General features: G+C 45.6%; 1 protein-coding gene across 1 annotated transcript in view; it reads left to right on the top strand.

Annotated features, from left to right (window-relative positions):
- Positions 1 to 10,293, top strand: part of LOC130132862 (cadherin-22) — a 147,043-nt gene extending 136,750 nt beyond the window's left edge. The window contains exon 11 of the mRNA XM_056301884.1: positions 9,770 to 10,293. Coding sequence (XP_056157859.1) covers positions 9,770 to 10,293 — 524 coding nt within the window. The remainder of the gene's footprint in view (positions 1 to 9,769) is intronic.
- The last annotated feature ends 2,760 nt before the right edge of the window (positions 10,294 to 13,053 follow it).

Genomic DNA, 13,053 nt, shown 5'->3' with positions numbered 1-13,053 from the left:
GCTCTGTCAGAGTGACCATTGGGTTCTTGGTCACCTCCCTGACCAAGGCCCTTCTCCCCCGATTGATCAGTTTGACTGGGCGGCCAGCTCTAGGAAGAGTCCTGGTGGATCCAAACTTCTTCCATTTATGAATGATGGAGACCACTGGGCTCTTCGCGACCTTCAAAGCTGTAGAAATTTTTTTGTACCCTTCCCCAGATCTGTGCCTCGATACAATCCTGTCTCGGAGGTCCACAGACAATTCCTTTGACTTCTTGGCTTGGTTTCTGCTCTGACATGCACTGTCAACAGCGGGACCTTATATAGACAGGTGTGTGCCTTTCCAAATCATGTCCAATCAATTGAATTTACTACAGGTGGACTCCAATCAAGATGTAGAAACATCTCAAGGATGATCAGTGGGAACAGGATGAACCTGAGCTCAATTTTGAGTGTCATAGCAAAGGGTGTGAATACTTATGTACATGCAATATTTCAGTTTTTTATTTTTAATAAATTTGCAAAAATTTCTACAAAACCTTTTTCACTTTATCATTATGGGGTATTATGTATAGAATGATGAGGGAAAAAAAGAAATTTAATCCATTTTGGAATAAGGCTGTAACATAACAAAATGGGGGGAAAGTGAAGGGGTGTGAATACTTTCCGGATGCACTGTATATAGCTCTCTCTCTCTCTCTCTCTCTCTCTCTCTCTCTCTCTCTATATATATATATATATATATATATATATATAGATAGATAGAAAAATCCAGTGAGTCAGGTAAATTCTTTGAGAGAGACAGTACAAGCCTTTCTCATGCCATAAGCAATCATCAGCTGTCAATAAAGCTACTGTGAGAGAACATACCATTTACTGCCTCGTCATGCACATCACGTGCACATCGTCCAATGGGGAAGGGAGAGGTGCGACATTCAAAAAGTCAAAAAACACGTGATCGCCAGTGGTCCAATGGGGGGTGGTATTTGTCTATTGGCCTAATTTATTTATAATTACAAAATAAAATAGGTGCTTATATCTATGTCTGCAACTGCTGGCCAATTCATTCCTGTTATTCAATGTGGACATTTCTGGCCCTGTGATGGCCTGACGGCCTGTCGCCTGCCACCCCATGATTGCTGGGATAGGCTCCAGCATCCTCGCGACCCTGAGAGCAGGATAAGTGGTTCAGATAATGGATGTATGGATGGACATAGATTGCACGTTACTGCTGGTTGAATATGCTTTGTTCTTTGAGAGGATTTTCCACGTGGTTGAATAATTGATGTTTCTGCCCATCAATGACCAACTATAAGGGCTTAAAGATGTGACATTCTTTAAACGGTCTTTTCAAAAGCTACACATGTGAGCATTAAACTTCTTTTTGAATGTTCCCTCTGTTAGACCGAGGTATGTCTCTATTTTGCCGTTGTCCTCTCTCATCACCGTAGCTGGGTAGATAACTCCCCTCGTCTGGCATTTTCCCTCGAGGGGGCATGAGTCGTTCACAATGCCATTGCAGTTGGGGGAGTCCGGTTGTTCTGCTACACTTGTTGGTTTGCTGGCAGTCAGTGTGTAATGGTGGGTTGTACTTGAGCTTAAAATTGTAGTGCACTTTTGTAATGCATCTTGGTATGGGGGTGTAGCTTCATTGAAGGTGGACACACTAGATGACAATTTTGAGAGTCTTCTATTAATGCTTTCTGGGATGTTCTTCAAGATGGAGGGTGGGTGGTTGCTCTCTCTATGGACATACTGCAGCGTGTTGTTGGGCTTCATGTACGGCTTGTATGTGCCGCTCCTAAGGTCCACTGAGATATCCAGAAAGTCCAGTTGTTTTTTGTTTGCTTCAATGGTGATTTTTAGCCCACTGTTTGAGAATATTTTGCAGATGGTTTTCTTAATTTGCTCGACCTCTTGGTGTTTTGCTACAAACTGCTAGCAAACCAAGAAATTGTCATCCCTATAGAGTCCCAACATTGATGTCCAGATCCTGTAGCTGAGACAACAAATACTATATTCCAATTAGTTGACAAGTTTCCGCCCTGTCGAAGCTGCCCATGGCCACATCAAATTTACTACTACTTTTTTTCTGCTATGGGTTTCCCTTGTGGTACAGAAGTGATTCCTTGGCCTGGTATATAATGTCTCTGTCTAGCTCGGATATCACAGTGTGTTTGGCGGCAAAATCAATGGCTCTGGATAGTAACTCTTTGCTTATGGAGAAGTAGAACTCACAGCTATCAAAACATATGCATTTGCAGTTCTTGTCATCTATGTTCCTAAACCATTCTAATACTTGGTCCGTGTTTTTCCTTTGGTTTACAGGGACTTTTTCAAGATCTGTATTTTTTTTGGGGGGGGGGTGAGTTGTTCCCTTATCTACAATAAAATCTGCATTAGTATTTTAGCCCAGATACGATTTATTGAATTTAAAGCACTGTGTATGTGTAGAACAATTCAAAGCAAGGCTTGCACCTCCCGTTAGCCCCTCATCAGTGTGAATCGAGAGTAATTGTCTCACTGAATGCTTGGAATTGCGACGCATGGCAGTTTCCCATGAACCATGACCGGTTCCTTGATCCGCCAGGCAATTAATTCGCCCCATTTATGGAAGAGGAGAATAAACACAATGAATTGTACATTATAAGGTGGTAATATCACATAAAAGCCCCCTCGGACAACCAGCAGAGCTCATACTTTCCACTTCAGCGTGGCTCGCAGGTGAGGAATTCACAGGCCGTTTTGACTCCACGAGTTATTTTTCAGCTCATTTACACCAAATAAAGACAATTATGGGGACCTGCAACACGTCGTTTGTACAGATTAATATGCTTGTCAGATGGTTTTTCCTCTCTTAGTAAAAGTAAAGGAAAAGCTGAAAAAGAGAGATCAGAGATAAAGCAGGTTAGAAGTTGTCCTGACTTCTATGCTCACTTTAGGAGGAAAAGATTTGCCTGTCTCGTTCATGACCTAGACAGTACAATACTGTTAACACAGCATGTGCTTTAAAGTATTCTTCATGTACACAGCACGTACATTACTATATGGAACGTTTATTTTATTTTTCACCCTTTTTCTCTGCCCTGCCGATCCAGGGAGGGCTGAAGACTACCACATGCCTCCTCCGATACATGTGGAGTCACCAGACACTTCTTTTCACCTGACAGTGAGGAGTTTCGCCAGGGGGACGTAAAACATAGGAGGCTCACGCTATTCCCCCCCCCCTCCCCGAACAGGTGCCCCGACCGACCAGAGGAGACGCTAGTGCAGCAACCAGGACACATACCCACATCCGGCTTCCCACCCGCAGACACGGCCAATTGTGTCTGTAGGGACACCTGGTCAAGTCGGAGGTAATGCGGGGATTCGAACTGGCACTCCCCGTGTTGGTAGGCAACGGAATAGACCGTTACGCTACCCAGACGATTACAGTAAAACATTTAAGCTTATATAGTTCAAGTTCTGGGCATGCCTCTTTTTCACAACATGAGTTTAATCATCTGATTTGAGAGAAACAAACATCCATTGCAGTTAATTACCGTTGTATTAATATGCCCTCTTTGGCACTGGTTTGGTGTTTTTGCTTACGGATGCTGCAGAAACAGGAAATTATAAACGGAGTGTTATCCAAGCTGGACCACCTCTCCCAAGTTAGTGTAATTATGTGCAATAACTAATCGAACAGACAGACTTTGAAATATTAACACAATTCAGACCTCTTCCTCTGGGAACCTCTCCATGAAGCAGATTTAATATCTACAAATTCTTTCCTCTGCTTCCAGCAGCTGGTCTAATAAAGCGGACTATAACTGTGCATGAGAACATGTGCACCTGTACCACAGATTGCTCATATCACCAACAGTGAAAATAGCAATATGGTAGAAAGAGAGGATTGGGTGAGTAGGAATTGCTCAATGTTTTATCAAGAAGAATATAAATTCAATCAAAAAGCTACATAGAGTCATCCATCCATCCATCCATTACCCAAGCTGCTTATCCTACTTAGGGTCGTGGGATGCTGGAGCCTATCCCAACAGTCATTGGGCAGCAGGTGGAGAGACGCCCTGGACAGACCGCCAGTCCATCACAGGGCTGACACACACACATTCACACCTAGGGGCAATTTAGTACAGCCAAGTCACCTGACCTACATGTCTTTTGGACTGTGGGAGGAAACCGGAGCACCCGGAGGAAACCCACGCAAACTCCACACAGAGGACGACCTGGGATGATCCCCAAGGTTTGACAACCCCGGGGTTCGAACCCAGGACCTTGTTGCAATGAGGCGACTGTGCTAACCACTGCGCCACCATGCCGCCCCCTATATAGAGTTATACAGTATGTAAATGTATAAGGGAGTCAGTGACTGACCCCTAACGAGTGCAGTCAGGTGCTATAAAATAAGCTGAAGAAAATTGTATTAATAATTGTTAATAATACATTATATTCATCATACACTTTTTGTTATGAACACATTTCTGTGAGTTAAAAGTTTCTGCCACAAAGAGCTGCAGGTTAAAAGCGATGTTAAAGCACCGAGAAAGTTAAAATTGATAAAATGAAAGAAAGGGACTACAGGAGTCAGGGCTGGCGTGGGTTGGGGGGGGTCGTGTTATGCCAGGATCAGACTACCTGATATTTTTGTCTTTCATGATGATCACCGTGTCAGATATTAAGCAATCATAGTGGCATAAATTCTTGCCGTGTCTCGGCCGGGAGACTGGCAACATGATTGACCCCGGCCAATCATCGTAGGCTGCCTTTCACCATCTTGTGCGTGTAACAGAGATAAGATCGACATGTTATAAACCTTAAGTATATTATTGTTATTTTTATATTGAGTTTCTCTTGTGCTCTCCATATTCAAACCCGGCATTTTACACTTTGCGCGTCCTAGTGGTGATGGTTGTGGTCAAGTGCAACATCTTTGTCCCTTCTTCACATGGCGGGGAGAGTTGGTATATTGTTCTATAGAGCTCACTCCAAATATGGCTAAAAAGGTGTTATAAAATTGCTAAAAGTGCACTCCAGTTACGGCAATCAATGTATAAATGTATACATAACATTTTTTCATGGTATGCTCTTTTTTTGTGTGTGCGTTTCTTTTGTTAAACTTCAGGATAGATGAAACGTTCAGTCAAGCTAATGAGGTGTGTAATGGCTGCCATTGTTCTCCGCTAGCTTACATTTCTCTATGAATAGGTCTGGAGTTGCGCTGACAATATATAACCACAACATCTATCTGTTCATTTTCTTTTTTTCCCCAGATATGTTGTTTTGCTAATTGCTAAATGTGGGTTTAGAGAAAGCATATGACAGGGTGCCGAGAGAGGAGGTGTGGTATTGTATGAGGAAGTCGGGAGTTGCAGAGAAGTATGTAGGAGTGGTGCAGGATATGTATGAGGGCAGTGTGACAGTGATGAGGTGTGCGGTTGGAATGACAGATGGGTTCAAGGTGGAGGTGGGATTACATCAAGGATCGGCTCTGAGCCCTTTCTTGTTTGCAGTGGTGATGGACAGGTTGACGGACGAGATCAGGCAGGAGTCTCCGTGGACTATGATGTTTGCGGATGACATTGTGATCTGTAGTGAGAGTAGAGTGCAGGTGGAGGAGAGCCTAGAGAGGTGGAGGTATGCACTGGAGAGAAGAGGAATGAAAGTCAGTAGGAGCAAGAATGGAATACCTATGTGTGAATGAGAGGGAGGACAGTGGAATGGTGAGGATGCAAGGAGTAGAGGTCACGAAGGCAGATGAGTTTAAATACCTGGGGTCAACTGTTCAAAGTAACGGGGAGTGCAGAAGAGAGGCGAAGAAGAGAGTGCAGGCAGGGTGGAGTGGGTGGAGAAGAGTGTCAGGAGTGATTTGCAACAGAAGGGTACCAGCAAGAGTTAAAGGGAAGGTTTACAAGATGGTTGTGAGACCAGCTATGTTATATGGTTTGGAGACAGTGGCACTGATGAAAAGACAGGAGGTGGAGCTGGAGGTGGCAGAGATGAAGATGATAAGATTTTCATTGGGAGTGATGAAGAAGGACAGGATTAGGAACGAGTATATTAGAGGGACAGCTCAAGTTGGACGGTTTGGAGACAAAGCAAGAAGGACAAAACTGAGATGGTTTGGGCATGTGTGGAGGAGAGATGCTGGGTATATTGGGAGAAGGATGCTGAATATGGAGCTGCCAGGGGAGAGGAGAAGAAGAAGGCCAAAGAGGAGGTCACTGAGGATGCACAAGCCAGTGCATTCTTAGTACCGGTCCCAAGCCCGGATAAATGGGGAGGGTTGTGTCAGGAAGGGCATCCGGCGTAAAATCTTTGCCAAATCAAATATGCGGATCATAAGTCAGATTTCCATACCGGATCGGTCGAGGCCCGGGTTACCAACGACCACCACCGGTGCTGTTAGCCAGCAGGGTGCCAGTGGAAACTATGCTACTGTTGGGTGAAGGAGGAGAGGGGGAAGCCATGTGCAGAGGCAGCGGGAGAGGAGGAAGGGTAGGAGTACGGAGGTGAGAGTCTGGACTTTGAATGTCGGCACTATGACTGGTAAAGGGAGAGCGCTGGCTGATATGATGGAGAGGAGGACGCTGATTATGGAGCTGCCAGGATAGAGGAGAAGAGGAAGGCCAAAGAGGAGGTTTATGAATGTGGTGAGGGAGGACATGCAGGTGGCTGGTGTGACAGAGGAAGATGCAGAGGACAGGAAGAGATGGAAACGGATGATCCGCTGTGGCGCCCCCTAACGGGAGCAGCCGAATTTAGTGGTAGATGTTGTTTTGCTAAATATAATTTTCTATGATGTACATATAGTTATAGTCATTTCATATTAATACAAAACGCGTTCAGGGAATGCCATTTTGTAAAAGGTCTATATTAAGTAGTGAAAATTAATGCTGTTGTAAACTATACGATCGAGTTTTATTTTTGTTGAACCAATTGTAATTGTTGTATTTGATTTTGTGTTTATTATGTATGTATTTATACATCAGCAGTAGAAAAATGGCCCTTCTTCACATGACAGCGACAGAGTTGGGCTGGAGTTGAGCTGACAATATACAACCACAAATAAATGGGCCTGCAGCAGCCACCCTGAATTCAGAAGACTGGTGTGGTTTCTACAGAGTATAGCCAGAACAAGGTGGTTACACATGGGTTCATAGGTCGTCGGGGAGGAAGGTCAAGAAATTGTCAATCATGGCTACAGAAACGCTGTGTGATGCTGGCGGTCTTGTGTTCTGCAATGAAGGGGGGGGGGAGAGTGTGGATGCTGTTGCGGCTAGTGCTACTGGGGAATGATAACTTAGCATAGCTTAACCAGCTAGTCACCGGGTTGCTGAAGTGTACCCACTACTTCTCGCCAACATTTAGCCTATTTTTTTTTAACTCTGTCAAGGTCCTTCCTCGAGGAAACGTCAAAGAGGCCTGCATGGGTATTGTGACTGCTCAGCGAACCTTTCCTCGGTTTCATCGTTCCACCTGACAGCAACAGCAGCAGCATCGCTTTGTCTTCGCCATGTTTACATATGTGTGCCAGAGAGCACTCTGTCATCCTATTGGTCAACGTCAAGGAACACGTCATAGGAGCTGTCAGACTAGACAGGAAAATACAGAACATTCTGGATTGCTAGACTTCTTGTCAGGGTTTTGTGAGGCGTCCCAGACACCACATCGCTGTTTTTTGATTATGTCAAACTACATGGGGTAAAGACGCCTGTTCGTGGTTCATAATTGAGCCCGACACTGGAAATTTGTTGGCGACGACAAAGTCGGGTCAAAATCAGGCTGAATTCATGTAGTCTGATCCGGGCTGTAGCAGTCATGGAAGAAGCAAAAGGCCTTCTTGAACAGGAATGAATTAAAGGGACATATCAGTGTTTTGTGTGTGTTTTAGCCCAGTTACTACAAATGGGGACCCTTTAGTCGACTGGTTAACATAGTTGTCTATGGTGTGGAAGACCCGGATTCGCATCCTGGCTGCGGTGGTTCCCAGCTGTCCCCTGAATTTGCTAAAATATGTAGTCAGCAGTGGCGGCTGGTGCTAACAATTTTGCCCTGTGATGGCCTGGCGGCCTGTCCAAGGTGTCTCCCCGCCTGCCACCCAATGACTGCTGTGAAAGGCTCCAGCATCCCCGCAACCCTGAGAGCAGGATAAGCAGTTTGGATAATGGATGGATGGATGGATACTACAAATGGTGTGTAGACCATTACACCGTACACAAACAGATTGGTCAAGGCTCCATCCATACCAGATCGGTTGAGGCCCGGGGTAACAAAGGCCGCCATTGGTGCTGTGCCTTTACAGAATACCGACAGGGAATAAACCAAAAGAAGAAGAAGACTACAAATGCGGTACAGAAATGGTGTAGAGCAGCAGCCAAAGTAACACTGGTTTGAATCTTATGCAGTGCAACGCTGCTTGTTCCATTCCCCCACCCCAAGCACTTAACTGATGGAATGTATCTTTAGTCCATTTGTGAGAATCAGGTTTGCTGTATTTTTACAATTTTGGTTTCTCAGACTATTTCATTATACCCATAATACAAATTTTACATCCAAAGAATGTCAGCCCCCAATCTTGCTTCTATTATTCAATAGATGATTTGGAAGATTCATCTTTCATGCTTGTCCTGATTACGTTGTGCATCGTCTCACTCATCATCCCCCGGTATACCTCATTTATGTGTTTTCTTTCTTGTTATTGGAAGTGACATTTGATGTTGTTGCGAGCCTCAGACAGAGCTCACTGAGGTTTCAGAAAATGGGAACAGCCCTGAGGAGAATTGGGGAAGTAAGGGGGGGGGGGGTGTCTCTGCTAAGTGAGACTTGTCTAATCACCAATGTAGGCAGTAATTAGAATAACTAAGCAGAGATTAAAGCCTCATGGATTTATCTTGATGCATACAGCCTTTGTTTTCCCCTCGTCTCATTAGTCTATTAAGTGATCCATTTCACTTGTTTTCCCTTCCTAATCCACACTTAATTTTCCTGGCCGTTTTCCCTTCCCATTGTAGGTGGTTTGCATGCCTCTGGTTGTGTGCGGTAATGTGACCTCGAAGCCTACGGTGTGTTGGACTTGAATTAGTATTGATAGACGAATTGGACTCCATTACGCCATTTGAAATCATATTTCTGGGCAAAAGCAATCAGGACTGTAGAAAATCAATGCTCATGCATTCGTAATGTAAACCTCGATAGTATATTATCTTTCCCCACAGTGCCTTCGTCCTTAGAGGTGGATTCAAAGTTACCAAACTTCTTCAGACGGGATAGTTGGAAACTTACTTGTGGAGAAGTACATGAATTCAGCCTCCAGAAATTCCACATTCAGTCGTGCATCAGTGGCATTTGCACAGTCGAGTATAACCATGTTCACTTGAGAGACTTTTAACTGAAGGGCCTGAATTGCCACAGTTTGCGTTCAAGTTTTTTCTCTATTTTTAGCATAATGAACCAGAATTTGTCTCTGGCTTGCGTGCTCCTCAACCACACAGCCTTACAGCTCTTAATCCACGTCTAACACGGAGCGCCGCGACTCTTTTAAAGCCAAGGATTTTCATGACAGTTTCCAAAATCCTTTTGGCTGGGAAGCCCTCCCGTCTCGTGGGTTTTGTCTCATTTCCATGTTCACACTGATGTGACGTAACAATTTGGATGAACTCATCTACAGTATTTGTGTTACGCTGCACAAAAGCATGCATCTTCAGCTTTTATGGGTCCCAACATCAAACTATCAATGTCTGATATGTGCGCGATGGTAACATTAGCCCTGTTCTCTCTTTCTCTTTTTCAGTTCTAGTTTTGCTGATCCTGACCCTTAAGCGCCACAAGAAGGGGCGGCGGATGGCAGAGGATGAGGAGGACATGAGGGACAACGTCATCAAATACAACGACGAGGGTGGCGGTGAGCAGGACACCCAGGCGTATGACATGAGTGCCCTGAGGAACCTGTACGACTTTCCCGAGGCCAAGAGTGCCGACTCCGGCCTTGACATACGCTCGCTGCCACAGTGGATCCAGGCCGGCCACATGGCCGGCGCAGAAGGAGGCGGCACCACAGCGGACTTCTCCCTGTTCAAAGGCTACATATGCAAGAAAGTGGAGCAGGCCGACGCCGACCTGTCAGTGCCGCCGTACGACTCCTTCCAGACGTACGCCTTCGAGGGCACCAGCTCGCCGGCGCTCTCGCTCAGTTCCATCCACACACTGTCCACCACATCCGAGCAGGATTTCTCCTACCTCAGTGACTGGGGGCCGCGGTTCCGTCAGCTAGCGGGCTACTACGCCCCGGCTAACCACGAGGAGGAGGAGTCCTAGCATAACCCGTTGGCAGAGAGACCTCTATAGTTTCTCCTCCGTCCTCCTCCTCCTTCAACTCCTCTCCCCTTCTCCGCTTCATCTGGTCACCTCCCAGCACTCGATGCTCTTCCCTGCCAAGGCCGAGCGTTTCCTCTTTTCCGCTCTCCGGGAAAAACAAAAACAAAAAATAAAACAAAAAAGGACGAGACAAAACAGACATTGTCAGACTTTGAACTCAACTTTGGTTAGAAGCTTTCTTAAAACACACAGACACACAAAAAGAAAAAGAAATATACTCTTCTGTTCTTGTGTTATGTTTTCTGTCAAGAGTTCTTGGGTTTTCAGACGCCATCATGAAAGCTGGAGGGGTGATATGTTGTTGAGAGACATGAAGGAGCGAGACATTCAATCACCCAGTCCGCAAAAAAAAAACAAAAAAAACAAAAAAAACAAAAAAAAAAAACTGTAAGAAAAAAACCAAAAAAACAAAGCCAGACTGCCGAGTGTTTGCAGCAAATGGTGCAGGAGGATACTGCCGGTCCGTCATGAGGCACCAACATGATCACTGACTATGTCTCAAAGCCAGACGTTCCGGTTTCTCCAACCGTGGACAGTCTCTCTTTTCTTTCTTTTCCTCATTTCTTTCTGTTTTTTGCAGCTACCAGACTGTTTCAAAGCGTCACAATATGGAGACTACAGACCCCAGCGGGGGGGGGGGGGGGGGGGGGGGGGCAAATGGGTGGGCGGGAGGGTGTCTGAGGGTTTGAATGAGCCAAGGCAAACTATATAACAAAAAATAAAGTAAAATAAAATAAAAAATGTATTTATTTAAGCAGAAATATTTATGTATTTATTCACGTCTATGTATTTATTTATTTATTAATTTCGACCGCGGCCATCGGCGTGACATCGGACTTTGTGGCTGCAAGTGGTGGAGGAGGAGGAGGAGGAGGAGAGGAGGACGCAGAAAATGGAGCATGGGAGTAAAGTCGGAGGTGAAAAGAAAGGAGGACCCCCGTGGAGGGGGAGGGGGGATGGGGCTGTTAAAGGACTCCAGAAAAAACTGTCACAAATACGGTATCTGGGTCAGGGCGAACTACAGTCTCGGAAATATTTGTATTTATTTTGTAGGAAAAGCAGCATTTTGTAAAGCTAATCAACTTGATACTGGTAGATAATACGGCACGAGTTTTCCTAAGAGGAGGCACGGAGGGAGGCAAGGGGACAGGGAGGGAGGGGAGTGGAGAAACAGTCAAGGGAAGACGAGACAGTTCGGTCTGTGATTGGTTGTGTTTGACATACTTTTTCCTGTATTTTCCTCATTTCTAAAAGGGGTTTATATGAAAGTCATATACTGCGTGAGTTCTTCTTCTTTTCTTATCCTCTCGCCACGGCCATTTATGTGGCAGGAAGGCACAAACCACACAAAGTGAGTTAAGACGACACAAAAATGATTTGAGTTTCGTGGGGTTGGCCGGCTTCCTCCCACTGAGAGCCGGTGTTCATTCCAGATGTGTGTGTCCGTGTGTGTCCGTGTGTGTCCGTGTGTATGTGTGTGTGCATGCATGCGCGTGTATGGACCGCGGAACACATTTCGAATTGGTCGGACCCATCAGCCACAACTTGAACCAACTTGCCTTCTGGAGCCACGTCACTACTAGCACCACTAGTACTACTACTACTACTGCTACTACTACTTTCAGCTGCTCCCGTTAGGGGGCGCTACAGCAAATCATCCGTTTCCATCTCTTCCCGCCCTCTGCATCTTCCTCTGTCACACCAGCCACCTGCATGTCCTCCCTCACCACATCCATAACCCTCCTCTTTGGCCTTCCTCTTCTCCTCTTCCCTGGCAGCTCCGTATTCAGCATCCTTCTCCCAGTATACCCAGCATCTCTCCTCCACACATGTCCAAACCATCTCAATCTTGTCTCTCTTGCTTTGTCTCCAAACCGTCCAACCTGAGCGGTCCCTCTAATATACTCCTTCCTAATCCTGTCCTTCATCACTCCCAGTGAAAATCTTATCTTCATCTCCTCCACCTCCAGCTCCTCCTCCTGTCTTTTCATCGGTGCCACTGTCTCCAAACCATACAACATAGTTGGTCTCACAACCATCTTGTAAACCTTCCCTTTAACTCTTGCTGGTACCCTTCTGTCACAAATCACTCCTGACACTCTTCTCCACCCACTCCACCCTGCCTGCACTCTCTTCTTCACCTCTCTTCTGCACTCCAGTGGAGCCACTTTTACTATGGTTACAGTATTACAGCCACACATACTTAAACTGAAGAATAAGTCCTATCATTAGAATTTTAAAAGAATCATCAGACTCACCCCTGCTCTTTAAATATTACCGAAGAACCGTCTCCATCTGTCGCGAGCTGGGTGAAGTCCCTGGCAACCCCTAAAACATCCACTGTTGCCAAAAAAAAATCAATGAGCGTGTGTGGGCACATAAACTATTTAGTCCTTTTGGGGGTCATTGTTGACCTCAGACATGTTTTTAAATGAGGGAGGGATGAGAAAGCTCTCTCAGTGCTGGTGGTTTATATAAAGATGGTGTAGAACAACAGCTTGTGCACCTCTGGCAACGCAGCTTTGTCACAGGAAGAGTCCTCACAGCGCTCATGGTCGGCTGGAGTGACAGCAGTCCCCCTTTCCTACTTTCTTTAGTACTGCCCCGAAAAAAATCTCATGTTTCCACGTTTCATTATTCGGTAGCAGGCGGCACGGTGGCGCAGTGGTTAGCACGGTCGCCTCACAGCGAGAAGGTCCT

Source organism: Lampris incognitus, chromosome 2, assembly GCF_029633865.1.
Source record: "Lampris incognitus isolate fLamInc1 chromosome 2, fLamInc1.hap2, whole genome shotgun sequence".
Classification (NCBI taxonomy): domain Eukaryota; kingdom Metazoa; phylum Chordata; class Actinopteri; order Lampriformes; family Lampridae; genus Lampris; species Lampris incognitus.
Note: the sequence above shows the minus strand (reverse complement) of the source record. Positions and strands in the feature narration are given on the sequence as shown.